The sequence below is a fragment of the Felis catus genome, chromosome A2 (assembly GCF_018350175.1).
Source record: "Felis catus isolate Fca126 chromosome A2, F.catus_Fca126_mat1.0, whole genome shotgun sequence".
NCBI lineage: Eukaryota > Metazoa > Chordata > Mammalia > Carnivora > Felidae > Felis > Felis catus.
Window position 1 is genome coordinate 111,490,101 of NC_058369.1, and position 26,885 is coordinate 111,516,985.

Consider the following 26,885-nt stretch of genomic DNA (forward strand, 5'->3'; position numbering starts at 1 on the left):
CCTATTCTCTCCTCTGCCTCTTCAAGCCGAGCTGTGGTGGTTTCCATTTTGTTATGCATTTCGTTTAAAGCGTTTTTCAGCTCCTTCCTTAGTCCCTTGATCTCTGTAGCAAGAGATTCTCTGCTGTCCTGTATACTGTTTTCAAGCCCAGCGATTAATTTTATGACTATTATTGTAAATTCACTGTTATATTATTTAAATCCTTTTTGATCAGCTCATTAGCTGTTGTTATTTCCTGGAGATTCTTCTGAGGGGAATTCTTCCGCTTGGTCATTTTGGATAGTCCCTGGCGTGGTGAGGACCTGCAGGTCACTTCCCTGTGCTGTGGTATATAACTGGAGTTGGTGGGTGGGGCCGCAGTCAGACCTGATGTCTGCCCCCAGCCCACCGCTGGGGCCACAGTCAGACTGGTGTGTGCCTTCTCTTCCTCTCTCCTAGGGGCGGGATTCACTGTGGGGTCGGGTGGCCCGTCTGGGCTACTTGCACACTGCCAGGCTTGTGATGCTGGGGATCTGGCGTATTAGCTGGGGTGGGTAGGCAAGGTGCACAGGGGCAGGAGGGGCAGGCTTAGATCGCTTCTCCTTAGGGGATCCACTTCAGGAGGGGCCCTGTGGCAGCGGGAGGGAGTCAGATCCGCTGCCGGAGGTTTGGCTCCGCAGAAGCACAGAGTTGGGTGTTTGCGCAGAGCGAGAAAGTTCCCTGGCAGGAACTGGTTCTCTTTGGGATTTTGGCTGGGGGATGGGCGGGGGAGATGGCGCTGGCGAGCTCCTTTGTTCCCCACCAAACTGAACTCTGTTGTCAGGGGGGCTCAGCAGCTCTCCCTCCCTTTGTCCTCCAGCCTTCCCACTTTCTGAGCAGAGCTGTTAACTTATGACCTCCCAGAGGCTAAGTCACGCTTGTTGTCGGAACACAGTCCTTCAGGCCCCTCCGCTTTTGCAAGCCAGGCTCGGGGGCTCTGCTTGGCCGGCGAGCCGCCCCTCCGCCCCGGCTCCCTCCCGCCAGCCCGTGGAGCGTGCACCGCCTCGCCGCCCTTCCTACCCTCTTCCGTGGGCCTCTCGTCTGCGTTTGGCTCCGGCGACTCCATTCTGCTAATCCTCTGGCAGTTTTCTGGGTTATTTAGGCAGGTGTAGGTGGAATCTAAGTGATCAGCAGGACATGCGGTGAGCCCAGCATCCTCCTAAGCCGCCATCTTCTCCACTCTCCAACCCTTAACTTTAAACCTAATAGTGTACAGAAGGTTGACTTGATGAGGTGATTGTCTATTAGGTGAGATGCCCTGACCTCTCCAGCAGGGCCATAGAGAACCCTTTAAAACATACCTATTTATTGGTTCTTGTAGAACTGGACTGATTCACTGTCTTTACATGGAGCTTCCAGTGATAACCTACCTCATGTCTTAATCTTCACAGCATTCCCAGAAGTCTTGTTACTAAAGGTGTAACTTGGGCTTTCGACTCTACAGAAAAGGAAACTGAGGTTCAGAGAAGGGAGTAACTTGTTCAAGTCACACAATTAGTAGGTGGTGAAGTAGAGATCTCCTGATTCCCAAGCTCTTGACCACAGTACTGTGCACACACAACTTACCATAATTTCAACCTCATATGATTATCAACACTCATTTTCCAAATGAGAATAATCCTAGCCATAATAAAGCACAATTATTTCTTTTGCTGAAAGCCTTTTCTTTTTTATTGTACTTCCTGTAAGGTATTATCCATGCTCTCAGGCATCATTAATTAGGGGTGAAAATTATGCACCTATACACAGCATTATAATTTGAACTAAAATAATGAAAAACCTCTGAAACTGGACCAAACCACTGTGGGATAAGTAAGAAAGAATCTCATTTTATACACCTATGGAGTTAGAGTTAATTTTATTAAGCTGTCTGGGAAGAAACAGGGCTCTAACATGCACTGTCCAGTACTTACAAGGATTAGCATATTATGAAATATACTTTCCATAGTGTGTTCACCAGATTAAATGAAGTAGTAGGAAAATACTGAGATGGTCTTACTTGGCTATATCTCTAATTCAGTCTTGGTGGGACTGACCAGCCGATTACTATGAATAGCAATAAGGACTCTGAGATTCTTTGATTGACCACGTAACCCAAAATAATTCATATATTATTGGGAAATCCTTGAGTCCACCAGTACCTTAAATAAGAATCAGAATCGTAAGATGCAGCACAGCCACAACAGATATGTTCCTATACTTATTCTCATCAGCGGCACATAAATAGCAAAGGGATATTTTTGTGAAGATGAAGAGTGACTAGAAATTGTACATGTAAGGTCAGGGCTGTCAGAAAGCAGTTGATCATACTGGCAGGGGGGTTATGGTAGAGCATTAATGTACATGGCATGCCCCTTGTCTCTTCCAGGTGCTTCATTAATAGTTCACGCCTTCTTTCCATATGGAATATCGGTCACAGTATTCATTCATCATATCCATGGTTTTACTTGGAATCTGAAGGTCCTCCCTATAGCTTCTCTATTTCTTTTTCATCTCACCATGACTAAAAAAGCTAAGGTGTGGGCATTATAACCTACAAGTGATCCCAAGGGAGTGGGCTGTCATTCATGTGTTCCTCTTAGTGTTGAACAAAAGAGAGAAAGCATGTGGGTTTACCCACACATTGTCATCATAAATCCATCCCAGCTCCATTTCAAAAGTCTCTGGATTTCAGCAGAACATCTAACATGAAATGAATATATACATTCAAAGAACAGGCATATTGTATCACATGGGAGAAGGGAGGAGGCCATTGTTAAAGGCTGCAGAGCCAACCAAAGAATACAATGAAGAATACCATAGGTCCTTGGCCCAGAAATATGACTGTCAACATACTCCTACAGGAATCACCCAGATTACAGAGGGCTTTCAAGAGATTCTGAAGTACTGCTACCTAAATAACGCGGAACCTTCCTTGAGTGGTTTTATGGCTTTAGGGTGTATGTCTTTCCACCGAGCTCTAGAGTCAGAGAAATCAGCAATGTAAACTCTATCTTATAGTTATTTGACTTATCTTAGCCACAGTTTCTTCATCTTTAAAATGGGGACAGTTGGGCCTCTCTCATTGCATTATTATGAGGATCAAATATGGTGATGTAGGTTATCAGTGGCAACTCTGTAGTGAATGGACCTACTGCATTCTGATGGGTGGCCCTCATTAGGTCTTGTTTTGCAAAGAATAAAGAAGCTGCTGCCTCAAAGGTATGATTTTAAATCTTCTTCAAAGTCCTGAAACCTTCAGGTCCCATCAGACATACTACCCAGCTAATGTTCTCCCGTTAGAATCGTGGCAGTTTAGGGAGACTAGTAAGAAGGATATGGAGATTGTTTTCAGAAGCCCTTGTAATGAGATACACAGAGAAACTTGATTTAGAAATTAGAACATTTGGATTCAGGTCTCCACATTGTCTCTGATTCAACAGAACTGGATGGGGCCTGAAATTCTGCATCTCTTACCCGTATGATGTCAATGTTGCTGATCCATGAACCACACTTTGAATGATAAGATCCTGTGTGACTACAAAGGGGCAAATAATTTAATTTTTCTAGGCTTCAATTTTTTTTATCTCTGAAGTAGAGGTAATTAATGAAACATACTTTATCATCTCCTTTGGGGGTCAAATATGGTATTACTATGTGGTAATACTTTATCTAAATTTAAAACAGATTTTTTTAAGTTTATTTATTTTGAAAGAGTGAGAAGGTGTGTTTGGGGGACAGGTAGAGATAGGAAGAAGAGGATCTGGAGCAGGCTCTGAACTGTCAGTGCAGAGCTTGAGGTAGGGCTTGAACTCACAGACCATGATATCATGACCTGAGCCACCCAGGCACCCCTAAAATAGCTTTAAAAAATCAGTTTTTCTGGAGCAATCATAAAGCAGGCTCCCATTAACTTGATACTGGGGATCTTGTTGACAAAGACTTACAGGGATGTCTTGTCTTCTTAGGGCAAATAGTTAAGACCTGGAAGTTCTATGATGAGTAGGGGTACACCATGACAGAGGTTGGGGGCCCTAGAGGCACCCCAGATGTTGCTGGTTATCAATCTAGAGAAAGGAGGAACCTAATGCTAGCAAATGAAAGCTATAGATCTAGGTGTGGTGCTAACTAAAGAAACATGTTCTTCACGAAATCAGTGATGTAATGCAGGACTTGAATGGGGAAACTATTTTTACATTTTAGCCAGAGTCAAACCCTGTCAAGAAATATATCACTATAGAATTGACTTATTTTCATCCATTAATTGATTCTCTTGGCACACATTTATTAAGGATCTATTATGTGTCAGATGTGTGAAGATACACCCTTAGCACTGCACTCATGGCTCTTAACACTAGTTCTCATCATGTATCATTAAGAAGAGATCTATAGAACAAACAATATAGAAAATCTTTTTTTAGTTCTTATCTGCATTTGTCTGCTCAGGCTGCCATATAAAGACACCACAGACTGGCTAGCTTCAACAACAGATGTCATTGTTTACCAGTAGCTATATAAATATAGGGTATTCCTAAATAATAGCTCAGGTATCCCATGAAGTTATTGTTTTCCAAGTTTCACAGTCATCCTGTATATGGAACATCATGTAACTAGCCTACTGCAAGGAAATACAGAGGAAAGAAAAGAAACACGTACAAAACAAACAAAACAAAAACATCTACTTATAAAACCTGATTAACCTTTTATTTTTTATTTTTTTATTTAAAAACATTTTCATTTTTGTTTATTTTTTTATTTTATTTTTTTCAATATATGAAATTTATTGTCAAATTGGTTTCCATACAACACCCAGTGCTCATCCCAAAAGTGCCCTCCTTAATACCCATCACCCACCCTCCCCTCCCTCCCACCCCCCATCAACCCTCAGCTTGTTCTCAGTTTTTAGGAGTCTCTTATGCTTTGGCTCTCTCCCACTCTAAGCTCTTTTTTTTCCTTCCCCTCCCGCATGGGTTTCTGTTAAGTTTCTCAGGATCCACATAAGAGTGAAAACATATGGTATCTGTGTTTCTCTGCATGGCTTATTTCACTTAGCATAACATTCTCCGGTTCCATCCACGTTGCTACAAAGGGCCATATTTCATTCTTTCTCATTGCCACGTAGTACTCCATTGTGCATATAAACCACAATTTCTTTATCCATTCATCACTTGACGGACATTTAGGCTTTTTCCACAATTTGACTATTGTTGAGAGTGCTGTTATAAACATTGGGGTACAAGTGCCCCTATGCATCAGTACTCCTGTATCCCTTGGGTAAATTCCTAACAGTGCTATTGCTGGCTCATAGGGTAGGTCTATTTTTAATTTTCTGAGGAACCTCCACACTGTTTTCCAGAGTGGCTGCACCAGTTTACATTCCCACCAACCGTGCAAGAGGGTTCCTGTTTCTCCACATCCTCTCTAGCATCTATAGTCTCCTGATTTGTTCATTTTGGCCACTCTAACTGGCGTGAGGTGATACCTGAGTGTGGTTTTGATTTGTATTTCCCTTATAAGGAGCAACGTTGAGCATCTTTTCATGTGCCTGTTGGCCATCCGGATGTCTTCTTTGGAGAATGTCTATTCATGTTTTCTGCCCATTTCTTCACTGGGTTATTTGTTTTTCGGGTGTGGAGTTTGGTGACCTCTTTATAGATTTTGGATACTAGCCCTTTGTCCGATATGTCATTTGCGAATATCTTTTCCCATTCCGTCGGTTGCCTTTTAGTTTTGTTGGTTGTTTCCTTTGCTGTGCAGAAGCTTTTTATCTTCATAAGGTCCCAGTAATTCACTTTTGCTTTTAATTCCCTTGCCTTTGAGGATGTGTCGAGTAAGAGATTGCTACGGCTGAGGTCAGAGAGGTCTTTTCCTGCTTTCTCCTCTAAGGTTTTGATGGTTTCCTGTCTCACATTCAGGTCCTTTATCCATTTTGAGTTTATTTTTGTGAATGGTGTGAGAAAGTGGTCTAGTTTCAATCTTCTGCATGTTGCTGTCCAGTTCTCCCAGCACCATTTGTTAAAGAGACCGTCTTTTTTCCATTGGATGTTCTTTCCTGCTTTGTCAAAGATTAGTTGGGCATACTTCTGTGGGTCTAGTTCTGGGGTTTCTATTCTATTCCATTCGTCTATGTGTCTGTTTTTGTGCCAATACCATGCTGTCTTGATGATGACAGCTTTGTAGTAGAGGCTAAAGTCTGGGATTGTGATGCCTCCTGCTTTGGTCTTCTTCTTCAAAATTACTTTGGCTATTCGGGGCCTTTTGTGGTTCCATATGAATTTCAGGATTGCTTGTTCTAGTTTCGAGAAGAATGCTGGTGCAATTTTGATTGGGATTGCATTGAATGTGTAGATAGCTTTGGGTAGTATTGACATTTTGACAGTGTTTATTCTTCCAGTCCATGAGCACGGAATGTTTTTCCATTTCTATCTTCTTCAATTTCCTTCACAAGCTTTCTATAGTTTTCAGCATACAGATTTTTTACATCTTTGGTTAGATTTATCCCTAGGTATTTTATGCTTCTTGGTGCAATTGTGAATAGGATCAGTTTCTTTATTTGTCTCTCTGTTGCTTCATTGTTAGTGTATAAGAATGCAACTGATTTCTGTACATTGATTTTGTATCCTGCAACTTTGCTAAATTCATGTGTCTGTTCTAGCAGACTTTTGGTGGAGTCTATCGGATTTTCCATGTATAATATGTCGTCTGCAAAAAGTGAAAGCTTAACTTCATCTTTGCCAATTTTGATGCCTTTGATTTCCTTTTGTTGTCTGCTTGCTGATGCTAGAACTTCCAACGCTATGTTAAACAACAGCGGTGAGAGTGGGCATCCCTGTCGTGTTCCTGATCTCAGGGAAAAAGCTCTCAGTTTTTCCCCATTGAGGATGATGTGAGCTGTGGGCTTTTCATAAATGGCTTTTATGATGTTTAAGTATGTTCCTTCTATCCCGACTTTCTTGAGGGTTTTTATTAAGTAAGTTTGCTGGATTTTGTCAAAGGCCTTTTCTGCATCTATTGACAGGATCATATGGCTCTTATCTTTTCTTTTATTAATGTGATGTATCATGTTGATTGATTTGCAAATGTTGAACCAGCCCTGCATCCCAGGAATGAATCCCACTTGATCATGGTGAATAATTATTTTTATATGCTGTTGAATTTCATTTGCTAGAATCTTATTGAGAATTTTTGCATCCATATTCATCAGGGATATTGGCCTGTAGTTCTCTTTTTTTACTGGGTCTCTCTCTGGTTTAGGAATTATCATGTTTGTTTATTTTTAAGAGAGAGAGAGCACAAATGATGGAGGGGCAGAGAGAGAGTGAGACACAGAATCTGAAGCAGGCTCCAGGCTGTGAACTATCAGCACAGAGCAGTCGAGAGGCTCGAACTTGTGAGCCGTGAGATCGTGACCTCAGCTGAAGTCATACGCTTAATGTACTGAGCCACCCAGGTGCCTCTTGTTTAGCTTTTTAAACAATCATTCCCCATTTATTCTTAAGATGCTAATGCCCAGGATAGAAAAATATATCTTTATCCTATCCCTGACAGCAGTGAAGATTTCGTCAACTCTATGTTGTTTTAAAAAATAGGTATTTTCTAATAGTGCTAGAGATTGGAAATTAAAGATCAAGTTGCAGGCAGGATTGGTTTCTCCTCAGGCCTATCTCTGTGGTTTGCAGATGGACACTTTTTCACTGTGTCTTTACATGGCTTTTTCTCTGTGTGTGCACATAACTGGTGTCTCTTTCTCTGCTTACAGAGACACCAGTCATATTGCCTCTTTAAAGTCCGTATCTGCAAATATGGTCAAATTGGGTTTAGATCTTCATCATTTGAATTTGGGGAGAACACAATTCCATCCATATCAAAATCTATTATCTAGGGTTGACTTTGATTGAAATCCCAGTTCTGTGTCTTATCAACTGTGTAACTGTTCGAATTACTTAACCTTTCTGAAGCTCAGTTTCTTCTTTTGTTAAAGTGACTAATAGTACATGAGGAATAAATTAGGTAATGTTTCTAAAATGTTTAACACAGTGTCTGGCACTTATTTGTTGCCCCAATCCATCCCCTGCATCTTTTTTAGATGCTGACCAGAGATACTTACTTTGTGCTTTCTTTGAGTAGTAAGTTTGACTTGTTATCTCTTCCCCTGAATCTACTAACAGTCTAAGCTTTTCTCTCTTTGAATCTTTCCTACTCCCACCCCAACTTTTACTGTTGCCGAAAAGAAAATATGTATTGTAATCTTCAGTTCTAGCCCTAAGAGTAGAGGCTTGAGGATAGAAAAATATTGAACTTCTCAAATACTTCTTAAGTGGAAAAAGGTAATTATTCTATTTCCTAAAACAAATAAGAAATTTGGCTTGCAGATGTCATTATACATATTGTATAGAGCTTAAAAAAGAATAAGCTATGTTGAAAAATTAAAACTAGAATTTCTCAGAAATTAAATAAAACTGAGATGATTTCAGTGATTTTAAAAAATATTAGATAATTTCTAAGTTACCAAATCAAGATACTGTCTGCAGAAATAGCTGATCCACAATGGATGATTCATTTAAAATAGGTATTTTACCTGAAGTAATGCAAAAGTTAAAAAGATACTTAATTTCCTTCATAGTTTAACTTTTACACAACCTGCCTAAAATGGTATAGAATCAGTACTTTGATGAAACCTCTGTTTCTTTGTTAAGTCTGATGTCTCTCAGGAGGTTTCTACGGGCATCTGATCATTATTTAAGCTTAAACTCAATTATTCAAAAATGCCCTGTGGCCCAAGCAGCAGCATAGCACAGCAGCAGCTGTTTACTGAACTGCTTAGTATTGGCTGAGGACTTTTGGTTCCTAACTTTCAGGATAAAATATTCAAGGCATCCGTGGAAGAATCATGTACCACATTAACCATGCTCAGTGCGTATGAAACCTGTTCTGTTAATGGGCAAACTAGTATTATATTTTAACTCTGGGAATATTTCCGAAAAGAATCAACAACCTAAGTTTCGATTATACAAAGGAGACTGTGCCTAAATTCCTTTTCTTCTAAGTCATTCTCTTTCCCTTTTAAAATACTTTCATATCCACTTTCAGTACAGGTAGCTTAATTTCTATCACGTGCGGCTTTTCAGAGCATTAGCTTTGTTTCGGGTGCCAGAGATTGAGCTATGCTGGATGTGCTTGGAAAAGGCCCACATTCATTCAGGAAACTCCAGTTGAACTAGATCCATATGCAGCTAAAAAAAAAAATGTAGCTTTCTGATTAGAAGTAGTTTCTGGCTTCTAGCATTATCACAGATGATTTTTGTTTTTGATGTGCCGCGGAATAAAAAGTAATGTTGGAACCAAAACTCTGGGATTTTTTTTTCTCTTAGTGAACATATTTACTGAGAACTTACTACTTTCACTGTTGTGTTGCACTATGTTAAACACTTTACATGCATTGACTAATTTAATGCTAATAATAATCCTATGAGGAAGGTGATATAATCCTGTGACTAAGGTGGTTTCATCTCCATTTTATTTAGAACATGGTTAATAAACTTGCCCATGTTTGAACAGCTTGTAAATGGAAATAGTTTTCAAGGTCTCTAACTCTAGAGTCAAAAAATAGATAAGGTAATACTGCACTAAACAGTGATGAAGCCATTGCCAAAGCTATCACCTAAAATAATGGAATAAAGTGGAAGAGTCCAAAGATTGGCTCCTTGGAAAATCTGTTAAAAAGCTTATTAAAAAACCTGACAATTTATCCAAATCCTGGGGCTATGAAAGCCTCTAGGTACAAACTAGTAGTATAATGTTTTGACAAATTATATTGGTAGCCATTCTCTCTTGGTAGAACTTATCTTGTTAGGGTTAATTTATTTTCAAACTCTTAACGCATTTCCAATTTTACCTGTAGCTTTACCTTTTCTTTGTGGCTCTCTTACCCAAGTAGAATTCGATCTTTGTGTAATTTGGAAGGAAAGTCCTTTCTCTGTGAAATCAGTGCTCCTCAAATTATTATGTGGTAAAGGACAAGATTTTGTTTGCTTACATTTTATTTTCTGTCACAGAGCAATGCTCTTGTAAAATGTAATAAAAAAGAATTACTAAAAAAGAGATTAAAAACCATACAAAATGCAAATTCATTTTTATTAGGTTCAACAGATATAAAATTATTCCAAAAATTTGTTATAAAAGTTTCTAAAGGCTTGCTTTTGTTTATCTTGTTGTCAGACTGGGACCACCATGGTTCCATGGACCACACTTTGAATAACAGTGTTCTATATTAGGGAGGTTTTGCTATGGTTGAATTTAAATCAACCATCTTGTTAGTTGTTATATACTTGTTACATCTGCTTTTGCTTGTTTTCTTTTTCTTTTTTCTGCTTTCCTTTGGATTGAATATTTTTGAGAATTATATTTTTATTTCCATTATAGGCTTATTTTATCTATATTTTTAGTAGTTTCTCTAGTATATACATTTATTAATTAATACATTTCAAAGTCAGTAATAATTACACTACTTCTTATATAATGTGACAATCTTATAGTAGTTTGTTTGCAGTCCTCTCATTCTACATATTTTGTTGGCATACATCTGACTTTTTACATGTGCCATAAAACCCTCAATAAAATTGTTATTGTTTTTGCTTTAGACGGTCAAGGTTTTAAAGGAATAAAAATAAGGGAAAAGTCTCTTTTATATGAGCCTTCATAATTATGATTTTCAGCACTCTTCATTTCCTGAGTGTTTTTCTTTACCATTTTTTGTATTTCAGGTCTGATGGAAGTATAATACTTCAGCAGTTATTTTTCTGAAAATTTTTATTTTACCTTTTAAAGATATTTTTATTCGTATAGAATTCTGGATTGACATGTTTATCCTTTGAAAACTTTGAAGATGTGACTCCATTGTTTCCTAGCTTAAATAGTTTCTGCTAAGAAATATGCTAACATTCCTGTTCTTAGTTCAAGATTTTATGCAGTGTGTTTCTTTTCTCTGGCTTCCTTCAGGATTTTTTTTTAAAATATTTTAGCAATTTGATAGTGATGTGTCTAGGTGTGGTTTTGTTTTTGTAATTGAATTGATGGCATTTTTTTGTAGTTCTGTTTTGAATTTTTTGGATCTGTGGTCTCACTTTTTTTGATAAATTCTCAGTCATTATCTCTTTAGTATTTCTTCTGCTTTATTTTATTTCTTTCCTCATTCCAAGAATCCAGTTACACCTGTAATAGACTAATTCAGGTTACTTGCTTGTTTTATGAACTTAGCTCCGAACCCCTCCCCCACAGTTAAGTAATTATTTATTCAGCACTTATTATTATTATCATTATTAGCTTTCTCTCCCCCAAACAATAAAGTAAATTTAGACAAATTGTTCTTTTTTTTATATATAAAACTTGTTTTTTATTTTTTTAAATTTACATCCAAATTAGCATATAGTGCAACAATGATTTCAGGAGTAGATTCCTCATTGAGCCCATCCCCTTTCCTATAACCCCTCCCATAACCCTCAGTTTGTTCTCCATATTTATGAGTCTCCTCTGTTTTGTCCCCCTCCCTGTTTTCTATATTATTTTTTCCCTTCCCTTGTGTTCATCTGTTTTGTCTCTTAAAGTCCTCATATGAGTGAAGTCATATGATTTTTGTCTTTCTCTGACTAATTTCACTTAGCATAATACCCTCCAATTCCATCCACATAGTTGCAAATGGCAAGATTTCATTCTTTTTGATTGCTGAGTAATATTCCACTATATATATATATATATATATATATATATATATATATACACACACACACACACACACACACACACACACACACACACCACATCTTATTCATCCATTCATCCATAGATGGACATTTGGGCTCTTTCCATACTTTGGCTATTGTTGATAGTGCTGCTATAAACATTGGTATGCATGTGTCCCTTCGAAACAGCATCCCTGTGTCCCTTGGATAAATACCTAGTAATGCAATTGCTGGGTTGTAGGGTAGTTCTATTTTTAGTTTTTTGAGGAACCTCCATACTGTTTTCCAGAGTGGCTGCACCAGCTTGCATTGCCACCAACAATGCAAAAGAGATCCTCTTTCTCCACATCCTCACCAACATCTGTTGTTGCCTCAGTTGTTAATGTTAGCCATTCTGACAGGTGTAAGGTGGTATCTCCTTGTGGTTTTGATTTGTATTTCCCTGATGATGAGTGATGTTGAGCATTTTTTCATGTATCTGTTAGCCATCTGGATGTCTTCTTTGGAGAAGTGTCTATTCCTGTTTTTTTGCCCATTTCTTCACTGGATTATTTATTTTTTGGGTGTTGTCTTTGATAAATTCTTTATAGATTTTGGATACTAACGCTTTATCTGATATGTCATTTGCAAATATCTTCTCCCATTCTGTTGGTTGCCTTTTAGTTTTGCTGATTGTTTCCTTCGCTGTGCAGAAGATTTTTGTTTTGATGAGGTCCCAGTAGTTCATTTTTGCTTTTGTTTCCCTTGCCTCCGGAGACGTGTTGAGTAAGAAGTTGCTGCAGGCAAGATCAAAGAGGTTTTTACCTGCTTTCTCCTCGAGGATTTTGATGGCTTCCTGTCTTACGTTGAGGACTTTCATCCATTTTGAGTTTATTTTTGTGTATGGTGTAAGAAAATGGTCCAAGTTCATTCTTCTACATGTCACTGTCCAGTTTTCCCAGCACCACTTGCTGAAAAGACTGTCATTATTCCATTAGATATTCTTTCCTGCTTTGTTCAAAGATTAGTTGGCCGTAGGTTTGTGGGTCCATTTCTGAGTTCTGTATTCTGTTCCATTAATCTCAGTGTCTGTTCTTGTGCCATAGACCAGTTGTTCTTATGTTCACAAACTCTTCAGGGCCATGAAGTTATTAATAAATGAATTCCTATGCACACCCAACATTGTCCAAGGACTGAATAAATATGTGTCAAAAATATGAAGCTACATTTTCAAATTCATGTAGACATTACTGCAATTAATATGCTTCAAGTTAATTTAAAAACATTGCTGAATTAATTATAATTTTCACCACCATGTATTTTCGCAAGTAACACGTTTGAATAATGCAATAAAACTTTTCATAGTGCTGTGAATATTTGTGGCCTTTACTTAAAATGTTAACCTAAGCATCCTTACTCTAGTCTTATCCTCAGGCAAAGCTAGAATCCTTAATAAACATACCCCACCCCCCACGAGTTAGAGAAGTTATCTCTCTAAGTGCCCCACTCTAAGAAATCTTTAGTTAGGCTATGATCATTTCACACAAGAAATCAACCCATCTAGTTCCTCTGAGATACTTTTTTTCCCCCATTTCCTACTTTAGAATTCTCAAGCTTTGGGTAGAAGAAATAAGTCACCCTGGACTGCAAAAGTTACGCACTGATAGCCCAGGAGCCATATTTAGCACATCTATAGATAAGTTTCTTTTTAGCTTGGCTGGCGATTTTTTAAAAAATGAGTTCTTCTCAATATTTAAGATTTAAAAAATCACCCCAAAGGCCCCCTCTCTCATTTACCTTACCTTACATTACATCTACATTACCAGTCTGACCTCTGGAGTCTTTCGAACATGTGGCTACTGCTTTAGGCCTGAATTGTTCCACTTCAGTAAGTGAGACTCTCTGAGCTATTTTCTTTGTACCTTTTCCTGTTCATGGACTCTACTTGTTGATATTAGTCACTAATACCCTTAACACCAAGGAAGTTCTTTACACTTTAGTTAAATCTAGATTATACCTGCTGCAGATCTGAGGCAGCATTTAAGGAGAAGATTTTTGTTGTTATTGCTGTTTTTTAAACCATAAATTACATGGACAATGTATATTATCCAGTGTCGAGGTACATATTGGACATTTAGCTTACTTGGAACTCTGATTATTTTGTGCACTGTGTATCATACTTTCATTTTGCTGGTTGAATTTTATGTGGTCATTCTCAGAGTAAACAGTTTTTTTAAAAGAAAAAAAAACCTGATGGTCATTAAGTGCTTACCCGAAATATTTGCAGATGCACAGAGGCTTCTGAATAAGGGGCTGGGATGGCACTCAAGCAACATCTTGATTTCTTAAAAAATCCTGACCAAGGATTTTGGTCATTTTAATTCATGTAGGATAAAGAAACTGTGAAAGCAATGGTTTTTGAAATACTACCCAGCTCTCAGATGCTCAGAATCTGTTTCAAAGAAAGTGAACATTGGGAAGTGTGACACTTACATATTTCCTCTAAACGAAATGAATCATAACCACTCAAAGGCAGTAGTCTGTCCATGTACTCCCTGCCTTACTTTTATGCAGGGACAAACCCAAAATACTAATGAACAAACATTTCTCAAGGACCTGACTGTGAATAGGTAGAACTTGTCTCTTTCTTTCTTTCTTTCTTTTTTCTTTTTCGTATAGGTGCCAATAATCATATGATGTCCTTGATCTTTTATTTTGCCACTGATATTATATAATTATTTCTTTTTTGAAATTATTATAATAAATTGCCATCCACTTCTTTGATGTATTAGGGAAAAATAAGTTGAGATTGAAGCAAAAGAATGGGAAGAACTGTGAAAGGTTTTTCCTGGCTCTGTCACTAAATTCGTGAAACTGAAGAAACTGAAAAGGGCAGAATAGCCCTTTAAAATAAGTTTCTATTAGTGTTGATTCTATTCAGGCGACACAATTATTTGGAAAAATTCAGGAAAAGAACAATGTTGATAAAAATGATTCTTGGTTGTATTCCAAAGAAAAAGCAAGAGAGAAAGCACAACTTTAAAAACTAACAATGAAAATATAAAGCGATTTCCTCCCTGTTCCCTCTCTGTCCTCTGCTCTGCCTCCTCTCTGGACTCTCTCTCTGCTGTTTTTGCTGCTTCGTTCTTTCTCTGTGTTTTCCTTTTATTCTTGTCATATTCCATAAAGGATTTAAAGCAGCTTTCAAAACAAACATGATGTGTGTGTTCAAAAGTAAGTGTGGTAATCATGGAAAAGTGAAGATAGATACATGAGCTAGGAATGAGATTAGCTTATAAAGTATGAGCTGTAGTATCTACTATTTTTACTAGAGAAGGTCCACAAATTTGTCGTGGAGAGTTTTAGCAGCCAGTATGAAGAAGGGAGCACTTATATTTATATGGATCTCAATGTTTATAGAGCAAGATTTCTCAACTTTGGCATTATTGACATTGACAGATATTTCTTTGTTGTGATGTCCTGCTGCACTGTAAGATGATTAGCAACATTCCTGGCTTCCACTCAACAGACCCTGGAAGCTCACCTGCCCCTTCAGTCTTGACAACCAAAAATGTCTTCAGAAATTCACAAATGGGCACCAGGGGTGGGGCGGGAGGGAAGATGGTTTAAAACACCCCCGTTAAGACTACTGCTTTAAAATAATGGTGAACAAATTATAAAATTACAAAATGCCCAGCTACTCCCGATACAACTGTGGCATTTGAAGTTTTGGAATATTTTAGCAATTTTACATGGTAGAGATTCAATACCTTTACAGATAAAAAAGTGATGTAGGTCTTAGCTGTTGCATTTCACTACAAAAATCTTTGATTCTATAAATAAAATTAGAATCTGTTTTTTTCAAAATGATTTTATTTTTTATTCACTTTTTAGATTTTGATTTTATTAACATAAAAATAAGTATGGATTAAGAGCTTATGCTGTTTTTCTGGGTTCTCATTTCCAGCTGCACTAATTACTAGCTGAATAACCTCTTTGAATTTCATATACAGAAATGCTTAATAATAGCATCTATGCCAGTGATTATTGTAAGAATCGTATGAGTTTATATAGGCAATGAGATTTGCATAGTGTCTGGATCTTAATAAGTACTCTGTAATTATGAGATAATAGCAGTTATTATTATTGTCATTATTATTTATAGATAATAAAGAATAGAACTTTATAGAATAGGGCAACATATAATAATAAAACTGAAAAACATGAAATTAGATAGAAAACCTTATTAGTTTTCTATCACTTTCTCTGTATATTTCCTGAATTGCGTTCTGCTGTGACTCCAAGTGAATAAATGATGTTTCTACCATTCATGTTCCATAGATCAGGTTTGATTCAGTAATCCTCCTTTGTATCTTTTATAGCTATAGAGATTGCAACATGGTAGTCTTCTTTCAGATGTGAATAGTATTACCTAGTGACTAAGTTTTTGTAAGTAAATATGTAACCGGTGCTTTTCAAACCCTTACTGTCTCTTCTACCTCCATGCCTCCATAGAGAATCTTCCTAACTATTTTCGACTAGTGTGAGTAATTGCTATGTGCTTATGAATTGCTAGATTTTTCCCCCCATCTCTTGTTCTTGTCCTCGTTCCTTCCTTCCAATTGATGAGGCCTACTGGCCTTTGCTGATTATTCTGGGGTTGTCACATTTGCCAGTTGCCCTGGATTCTCTGAGGTCCATAATGAAGTAGAGAATGTGACTCTCTCCCTCTTTTAACATAAATGTTCAATTTGGTACCAAAGTATTTTACTTCAATCTCATTTTTTAACAGAATATAAAATGCATTGCCTATTTCAGTTTTTACTTACAGTTTTCTCCATTTCTTTACCCTTTCTACCCTAATAAATAGACATGAGGCTCTGGAAATATGGGCTAGGAGGATCCCAGTGTCATGCCCTGTACTGTCTTCAGAATTGTGCCTCCTTCTCTGATGACTAAATCTTTTTTTGTGAACCAAGCTTGTATAATTCTCTACCCTATTTGTATTTCCACCAGCATCTCACCACATGTGCTTGGTTCCTAATACGGAAAGACTTTTTGTGGGACAGCCTCATCTGACATTTCTGAACTACAGTTTTGGACACATGTAAGGTCCAGACCTTCCTACATGTTTAAAAGTGAGTTGAATTTTGAGGGGACTATTTTCAAATTGATAGATTTTAATTCTGGCAATAAAACAAAGCCTCTGTGGACAGTTACGCAGCAGACTACTAAAGCTGCCTTCATGTTTTGTACATTTATACAGAAATATTTGAAAGTTGAAAACAGTCTGTTTTTCAGAATACTTTGTAATCAAAAGCTTGCTAAAAATTCCAGATTATTTCGGGGGGGGGGGCAGTAAGTTGCATATTGCCACATTAATTCTAAAATACATTTATAGACCCCTAGTCATATATATAGCATATCATTGGGGACTTCTTTCAGGATCTTGGTTAGACCTTTTTCCCTGTCATTCAGCAGATTAAATTCCTGACTTTAAAAATGGGATACAAAATTAGAATCAGCCATGCTCATTCATATGTTGTAGATATGCTTTCTTTTTCTTCTAATGACACTGATCTTCTCCACAGTTAACAATATATGCATCTCTTCAAGTTTGAAGAGATTCCTTTCAGTTTTACAATTCTTTTTCTTCAAGATCAACTTACTATTGGATGCAATATTTTTAGGTAATTGTTCAGTCTCTCAGCTTCCTCTCCCAAGATGGCATTTGGGTATCTGAAGGAGGGATGGAAATTTGATGACGTCCTTGGACACTCATGCTGTCCTCTGAATATGCAAGCTTCCATGGCAATTTCCCTAGTCCACCTTATTGTTCCTGAATCTCCAGCCTTTGAAGCAGCTCAGTTTCTCCTGATTTCACTGCAAGATGGAGTATGTTAGGATTCCCTAGTGGGGTGCTTCTGTTGCACCTTTTGTTGCCTTTTTCCACTGTCTCAGAACCCGAAGGGACGACTTTTGGTTTTTCTTCCTATTATATCCTACCTATAGCCTAGGTCTGTAAGCTTTAGGTCTCATTGTCATAAGTAGAAAAACTCTCTCCTCTGAGTATCAGAGATGCAATGGTAGCATTGTCTTTATACTGTCACTAACGTAGGACTATAACCTGAGACCATCAGGCTTAGTTCTTAATACATAAAAATTTGGAAAAAATCCTCTTTTACTACAAAATCTGGATTTTTTTGTGTACTGATGCAAAATCCTATTTTGAATGTCAATTTCTTTACATTTATTTTGTATCAATGCTAATCTTCCTTTCAGTGCACATTTCACTGCCTCCTAATGTACGTGTACATGTGTGCATGGATATGTATACACACACACACACACACACACACACACATCATGCTGAAGAACAAATTGGTGAACAGACTTAGGAGAAGTGAATGTGGTGTACGGAAAGAACAAAAAAGATATAAGCAAATTAATTTTTTTTCAGATTATAGTAGTTTTGGTTTTAAGAATTTGTTTTGCATATCTCAACAACTTTAGCAAGATCTTAGGAACCAGCTAGTGTAGTCAACAGGATTGCCTTCTGCTCCACTACCATTTCTTTCCCCTTTCCTGGACTAATCTAAATAATTTACATTGTTACAATTATTTTCCATACCCAGATCCAACTCTGTGCCACTGTCCTACTCTCTCTACCTTCCACTTTCAAATGCTAGAGCACCTGTCTTACAGTTCTAAGCTCTTCTGGTCTCTACCTTTATCATCATTGTATTATCATCTCAGCTCCTTAATCCCAGTTATAGATATCCACCAAAGTCTAATCCTTCTTGCTCTTTTTCCTTTTTTATCCCCCAACCACTCAGGATCCCATTCCATGCCAGGAGCCATTAACGACTGGTGGAGTCAACCGTCCTCTCTTACCTAGAGTTTTTTTCTGCTGTCAAAGCTTTGCAGTAGTTAAAATCAGAGCTTTTATATGAAGATGTCCTTCTTGATGGTATCACTCATGTAGGGAAATGTTTTTGGCAGTTTCTCCAACCAGTAAAATGGATATATCAGGATAAGAAATACTTTTTTCCATTGAGAATGGCAGGAAGTAGATTTGGACGTCTCTTCTAGTGACATAGTCAGGAAAGTTCATAAGTTGTGCAAGATTTCTTACCATTGGAGCTCTTGTTAAACTATAACATGGCAAATATATGTGTGTAGCTTTTAGTAGCTAAATAGCTAATGGTCCTGAAAAACTACTTGGAACACAATGTCTTAGGAAAATATGATTATAAATTGACTTATAAACAAGTTTTTGGGTTATAACCTTGCTACATACTGAATTGTATCCTTCCCCCAATTCATATTTTGAAGCCCTAACTCCTGATGTGATTTAATTTAATAGGGTTTTTTTGAGGGTAATTAAGGTTAAAGGTGGTCATATGGATGGGATCTTTAATAGAATGGTAGCTTTATAAGAAGAGGAAGAGAGAGGGGTCTCTCTCTACATGCACTTACTGAGGAAAGGCCATGTGAGGACATAGTGAAAAGGCAGCCATCTGCAAGCCAGGATGAAACCTGAAACAGAATTTTAACTAGAAACCAAATTGGCTGATACCTTCTTGGACTTCCTAGCCTCCTGAACTGGGAGAAATAAAATCTTGTTATTTAAGCCTCTCAGTGCATGATATTTTGTTATGGCAGGTGAGCTAAGACAACATCTGTTAATAAATTCAGAATTAAATACAGTTACCATTTATGGAAAGATTATATCCAAAAAACTTGACCATTATTAAGTTAGTTATAAAGTAAATATACATAAAACAGGTTGAAATAGTTCTTTAAATACATGTTTTTCACGTTTAAATGTAAGTAAATAAATGGCTGATAAATTTCATAGATCCCTAATGAACCTGTTTAAGGATAAGCCTGAACTTTGGATGTAGTCAAAATCTCAAGTATCCATTAAGCATCTATGTGTCTAGCATTCTTTCAACCAATGATCATACCTTTTTGACAAAAGTAACCCCCATACTATATAACTCTTAGCATCTGTTACATAGTGGGTACCTAACAAATGTTAGCCAAATTTAAAAAAAGTAAGTATCTTGATTAGTAGAAGTTTATACACAAAAATTGATGGCACAGACACAGAATTTTATCTCTACAAGAATTCCAAAATCTTCTGAGTATATTCCAAAGTCAAGTAAAAAGGAATTATATGTGGAATTATATGTAGAATTATGTGTGGTTTTGAGTTACTCATTAAGTCTTTGGGATTTATTTATTTATTTTTAATTTTTTTTTAACATTTATTTATTATTGAGAAACAGAGACACAGAGCATGAGCAGGGGAGGGGCAGAGAGAGGGGGAGAGCCAGAATCCTAAGTAGGCTCCAGGCTCTGACCTGTCAGCACAGAGCCCGACACGGGGCTCAAACTCACAAACTGTGAGATCATGACTTGAGCCGAAGTCGGTTGCTTAACCAACTGAGCCACCCAGGCGCCCCACGTCTTTGGGATTGATTCATATGTTTTATGTTTGCTTGCTTTTACAATAATTTTAAATTTGGCTTTTAAATATTTATTTATTTTGGGGGAGAGAGAGAGAGAGGGAGAGGGAGGAAGAGAGGGAGAGGGAGAGGGAGAGGGAGGAAGAGAGGGAGAGAGAGAGCATGCACGCAGGGGAGGGACAGAGAGGGAATCCCAGTCAGGCTCCACAATATCAGCACAGAGCCCAACACAGGGCTCAAAGTGTTAGATCATGACCTGAGCCAAAATTCAGAGTGGACGTTTAACTGGCTACGCCACCCAGGTGCCCCAACTTTAACTCTGATTAATGAGGACTTTCTATGGCACCTGTAGCTCTGTAATACTGACTAAAAATGATGCAGCACAATGTAAATGTTGGTTTTCATATTAAACTTGAACAACTATCTTCCTCAAGGATATGTTTATATGAAGCTCAGATAAGTGCTTACATTGTTCAGTAAAAATAAAGCTTTTGGTTTGGAGGGCAAATGATTTGGTTCCCATGTCCATTTGATGATTCTTTCACTTTGTAGCCGGTAGTGTTTACCATGGTGGTGTTGACTATGACAAAGGCTTGATGTTCTTAGAAAGCAAGAGTTATTTCAGGAGTGTAGTAGAAAGACAGGTGATGTCAGAGTCAGGGGTCTGTGTGAAGGTTTTGGGTCAGCTGAGTAGCTTCTCTAAGCCCCGGTGTGCTCATTCAATAAACACTTATTAGGCTGGTACTATGTGTAAGGCATTTTAAATGGGTTTAATAGTAGCCTAAATAGTAGTACCTAACATTTGCTTATCACTTACTCATTTAATCCTCACCAAAATCATATGTGGATGGTACTTTAAAAAGTTGGTGTGTCACAGGTAAGGGAACCAAAACGCAGAGATGTTAATTAGTTTCCCACTGTCATTCAGGTTTTAGTGGTAGCCATAACCTCACTGTGACAGTTTGATTCAGAAACCTCTCTTCACCACCACTCTGCTGTTGTTGAAAAGATCCTAATTTTCCTATTTATTTATGGTTCTCACTTATTATTTATTTATTCATTGATCTTGACAATTTAAGTTGGTAAGGATCTCATGAGAAAAGGCATGTTAAAATGCTTAGGAAACTGCTTAATGCATTGTGAATATGTGTAATTGTTATTTATTGTATTTGTTCCACGTCATTAGGTCTCTTTAATTCTTTTAAAAATATCTTTATTTTGTGTGGGATTTCCCTTCTTTGACCAATTCAAAAAGTCTTTCTACTTGCACAGTCACAAATTTTTTATTACATTTCCTGGTGCTTGAAGTAATTTATGTGTTGTAACTTTAAAGACCTCTACCATTCGTTTTTTTTTTTTTACATATATTAAGAAATATTTTACACATAAATATATGTAACATATATATATCTTTATAAACACTGTTGTACTTTTCTTGTCCTTGTTATATGTTATCTTATTGGATGCATGAAAAAGAGTAAACAGTATTTGATAAAGGTAAATCAAAAATATCAGTTCATACTTTGTTTTCATAAGAATGTTCTCTTATAGAAGCAACCATGTATCTTAATGGCCTCCCCAATTTTAATAATACCAATATTCATGAAGACCAGCTGCCAAACTGTAATAAATGTTAGAAATTTTAAGCTTCTACTTTGAAAACCATATTGTTCCTTGCAGTTGAATATTGTGAATGTTTTAAGTGTGAGGACCACACACTCCTTCCATTTAGTTGGAGAACCTGAACTGTGGTTGCTACTTCCTACTCACTGACTGCTACTGCTACCTGCCTAATAATTGTCTTTGGCTCCCGGTAAACCTGCAGCCAGAAAGGTATTTGAATTTTCCCCCACGAGCACTTGCAAATCCGATTTTTATGTATAGCTAAGTGCTCTTAGCTTTTACTCTATCTACTACTGGGGCCTGGTTTCTAGCAGGCCTGTAACTATGCCAGATCCGGCCTATGTAATGCTGTTTGTAATGAGAAATCTAAACAGGGAATGGCAGTGAGGCATGGCAGGAATGTGTTTCCATTGGAGAAGTCAGTATAGAGAAAAAGTATAAGCAAAGCCGTGTCCAGAAGGTCTTTTCAGCTGGCCAGGGTGGAAGACTAATGTTATTGTACATAGGTTGTTAGCCTGCCAGCCCTTCCTCACAAATTTGCTTTCTCTCTCTCTTCCCTTCTCCTCTTCTTCCCTCCCCCTCCCTCCCTTTTTCATCTATTCCTTGTCCTTCTCATTTTCCCTCTCTCGTTTCTTCGGGCTGTGCTGACTGTTTGCTCAGGTGGACAGTGACACCATTTGGAATGAGCTGCACTCGTCCGGTGCTGCACGCATGGCTGTTGGCTGTGTCATCGAGCTGGCTTCCAAAGTGGCCTCAGGAGAGCTGAAGGTGAGGTCTGGGTTGCATTAAGTGTGGGAAATCCAGAGAAGAAGCTGAAACACTGATGTTGTTGTTTGGGAATTGTGGGAGTGTGGTGTGGTAATAAAAGAAAAGGGGCGGAGGGAAGAGGGCAGAAAGATGGCCACTAAGGTGTGATAATAACTAGTCTGTAGGTAGGTAGTAGCTGGTCCTGCTCAGAAGGCCTTCCTCTCCTTGGGGAAACTGCGGTCAGGGCACTCTGGTGTGTTTTTAAGAGCATAGACATGGTGAGTAAAGCTATGGTCCAGGTTAAAAAACCCAGTATATGCATGTCTGTCATGCCCTCCTGGGATTCTCTTTTGAAGCAATTTTTAAAATATGATTACTGAATACTCGTATAAGCTCAGAATACCACCCAGAGAGAGGGGAGGGAAGGGGGAGAAAGGTAAATACCAGACGGGAAGGATTGGGAGGAAGAAGGAAATTGTTGATTAAAAGGGTAATGATCCAGAGTATGTTTTTCCATGAAAGAACTTCAAAAATGATCTACGCTTTATTGTTCTTTTCTTTTTACAGTCTCTTCTTTTCTACATCACATGAAAAGAACAATGTCCAAACCCCAGTGTTTCCCAGTCTAAACAATTTATAAAAGCCAGAGACCTGACAGATTTTGACATTTTATTTGGTATTTTAACAGTGCTATTTAAAGGTATGCCATGTGCGTCTTGAATGCAGTTGCCCCTATAAACTTTGTTGGTGCTAACCTGGCTTTTTAATGCACTAGTTCACACACTTTGTAAGGAAATCTGAGTGGTATTTGATTTGGTATTTTTAGCAATTATAGGGATTAGGGGAAATATGATGTGAACAATATAGGCACCACAAATTTTGTTTATCTAAAATCTAATTAGGATTATTTTTCTTTTTATCTAATGAATCTTTATTCAATTACACCTGACTGTTCCACTTGTGTTAAAAAAAGGAGGATAGGAAGGTACACTTTACCATATATTATCTTCCCAGAAGTCTTTGCTGTAACTCTTTAAGAAGTCTTAAGAAGCTTTATGTGTAGTTGACATGATTAGCATCAGAACATTGATTGCTCGTCTTAGGGGATTTATGGGGCCAGTAATGTGGTGCATACTACTCAGTCTTTACCTTTGGTAATGAGCTATTGCAAAGAGGAAAGGAATCAGCCTTACAGAGATGTTTTGGCTGTCTCCCAGTAGCACTTTAACAATAATTCTTCCTGTTTGAGTATGTCACGTGTAGCATTGGACTAAATTGACATTTAAAAAAAATAATATTTGAAGGTGTTATTTTCAAAGGAATTCAAAAAACATACAACAGCTAAGGCATAGTACTATAATTTTTAGAAGACAATGCTGTCGCAGACCCATTTAACAACAAAGAAAATGATTATGTTAGCATGCACAATTTCTAATTGTTTTGATTCTGTGGGAGTTTAATCAATAATTTTCAAGCATAATGCCTGCATAGTACACTCAAAATCATCATTGTTAGTAGCCTTAGGAAATACAGAATTGCCAAATGTACATGTGAAGAGTGTTTAACAGAAACCTATTTCTCTTTTTTAGGAGGTAGTCATTTAAAATAGCCAATTACAAACAAAGTGTCAATAACATATAGCATGGACATGGTGACCACCAGCTGTACCAACACTGACTATTTATATTAAGAACAAAGATTTGTACAAATGCTTTCTTCCCCCTTGGTTGAGAAATTAGCAGGTATGGTTAAAAAAAATAGAGGAGAGAAGATGAGAGAATAAGAGCCAGCCTAAAAATCAAGAAATTTTGGTCTAAGGTCTGCCACTTAAATCCTCTGTTATTGGTGGCAAATCATTTAAATTCTTTGGGCTTCAGTTTCTTGTTCTGCAAAATCATGAGGGTGGAATTTATAATGTTGAATGTTGTACGTGGTGCTGTTTGCAAATGAAAATTAGATTTGATTCTCAAATATACATACTATGGCACATCAAATAATAGATATTCTAAAATTGATTTCAACTTATTTTGATGAATATTTGAGATATTGCAGCTCATTTATCTTTCTGATTGTTAAGCCCAAAGTAAAAGTCCAAGACAGGACTATAACAAAGGCACTACTGCTGACAGGTCAAGAGACTGAACCTCCTGATTGCTAATAATTTTAGGAGGCCTGTGGGAATGCCATGTGGGAAAGGTAGCAGTTACAAATGATTTGTAGCCACAGTGAAGAACTGAGGTAGAGAGCCATGTTTGAGGACCTCTAGCTAAGCAGAAATGTCACTCAGTGTCCAGCCTCCAGTATGACAGGGCTGGTACACTTGCTGGCCAGTGCAGTTCACACTCCTGGCTGTGGAGTCACTTCATTCAAATCTATGAAGAGAACAGAGAAGCTTATTTGAGGACACTGGTAAGTTAGCCTCTGATAAGAAAACTTCAGTGTTAATTTTTTGGTTTTCAGCATCTGCATTCAGTTCTCATATGTTCTACTAGTAAATCAATAACTCACTGAAACAAAACTGGCACATTATAATGCTCTATTTTGTGAGACTGCACTAATTTTGCTTAGAAAACAGAGAATAATTAAGAGCTTTATTTCAAATAAGGTGGGCCTGGATGGAGTACTGAACTGAGAGGTGGGAGACAGCTGGAGGTTAGGTTACTAAACTCATAGAGAATGGGGACCCAGGAGATAAGTTTGTATGAGAAAGGAAAATGCTGAGGACAGATTTGATTACCTGGACTATTTGCTTGATGCTTAACTTATTGTGATACCCCTTACTGTTGACAGGTTCTGTCCATTATTCACCTGAGGGTACTGATGGGCTGAAAGAATTAAGGGAATGATGGGGCGCCTGGGTGGCGCAGTTGGTTAAGCATCCGACTTCAGCCAGGTCACGATCTCGCGGTCCGTGAGTTCGAGCCCCGCGTCGGGCTCTGGGCTGATGGCTCAGAGCCTGGAGCCTGTTTCCGATTCTGTGTCTCCCTCTCTCTCTGCCCCTTGCCCGTTCATGCTCTGTCTCTCTCTGTCCCAAAAAATAAATAAACGTTAAGAATTAAGGGAATGAAAAAGGCACAGAAAGTGGGTTTCATTTTGATGCTTGAACAGACCATGTGTGGCAAACTATAGCAGTAAATTGGTGTATTTACAAAGAATGGGCATGCTCGGTGGAGTTCAGTGGAAATTATGGGGACTTTCAAGTTTTCCAGGTTTTTAACAAGATATACATGCATATCTATATGTGTAAAACATGCACACAAATGGAAATTTCTGGAATCTAGAGAAGCCCAAGTTGGCCCTTTCTCAGATTGTAGTACAAAGGAACACAAATATTCTGAAAATGCTGAAATGTTAGGTGTATTGGGAACTGTAATTGGAAGAATACTTACCTGAAAATGGTTTTATTGTTCTATAGCACATTTAAGAAATTATGTCTAGAAATAGATGTATCTTTTTAAAAAAGAGTATTTTTTCAAGTTATAAATAGTTCATTACTTGGTTCAAAGAATGGTGTAAAATATTATGATGCATACCTTAAGTACATAAAAATTTTGTCAATTATACCTCAGTAAAGCTGGAAAAAAAATGATTGAACACATATCAAGCTTTACTATGAGGATGAATTTTGATGCTATTTTGGCAATGCTATAATATCATCGTAAAAAGTAAAAATTGTTGGGGCTTCTGGGTGGCTTAGTTGGTTAAGCATCTGACTCTTGATTGAGGCTCAGGTCATGATCCAGGGTCGTGGGTTGGAGCCCTATGTTGTGTCCATACTGAGCATGGAGCCTGCTTAAGATTCTCTCTCTCCCTTCATCCCTCTCCTAGCTTGCACACTCTCTCTCCTTAAAATAAATTAAATTAAATTAATGAAAATTGCTTTAGTTATCTGGAAATTTTTGTCAAAGAAACCCCCTGGTAGTCTGAATGATGAATGGATTTCTTTAATGTTTAAATGGATATTGTGATGCCTTGTTGCTAATAAGACCTGCTATTTGTTGAGTACCTGCTCCAGGCTGGGCAGTTTACATGTAATTTGTCATAATTCTCATAATGACCTTTGATGGAAGTATCACCAATAGGATACCAGCTCAGAGACATCAAGTAAGTTTTTGGATCCTGTACCCAGTTTAGTAAATGGCAAACCCGTAAATCTCCTGACCCTCTGTTCTTTTTCAAGTACCCTATAAGGAATTTCTTATGGAAATAACACAAATACAGAAAGAAAAAAATAGGTTAAAGAAATCTTTTTCAAATAGTCTATATACTCATTTTATTATTATAAAATATTTAAAACCTACAAAAAGACAAATTACATTAATAACTT

At 37.6% G+C, this 26,885-nt stretch overlaps 1 protein-coding gene across 24 annotated transcripts in view; it reads left to right on the top strand.

The window, feature by feature from the left end:
• HDAC9 (histone deacetylase 9) overlaps positions 1-26,885 on the top strand; it is a 939,894-nt gene that overhangs the window by 683,149 nt on the left and 229,860 nt on the right. For all 24 annotated transcript variants that reach the window (XM_019825556.2, XM_045053248.1, XM_045053242.1 and 21 more), the window contains one exon: positions 22,472-22,579. In XM_019825556.2, coding sequence (XP_019681115.1) covers positions 22,472-22,579 — 108 coding nt within the window. The remainder of the gene's footprint in view (positions 1-22,471; positions 22,580-26,885) is intronic.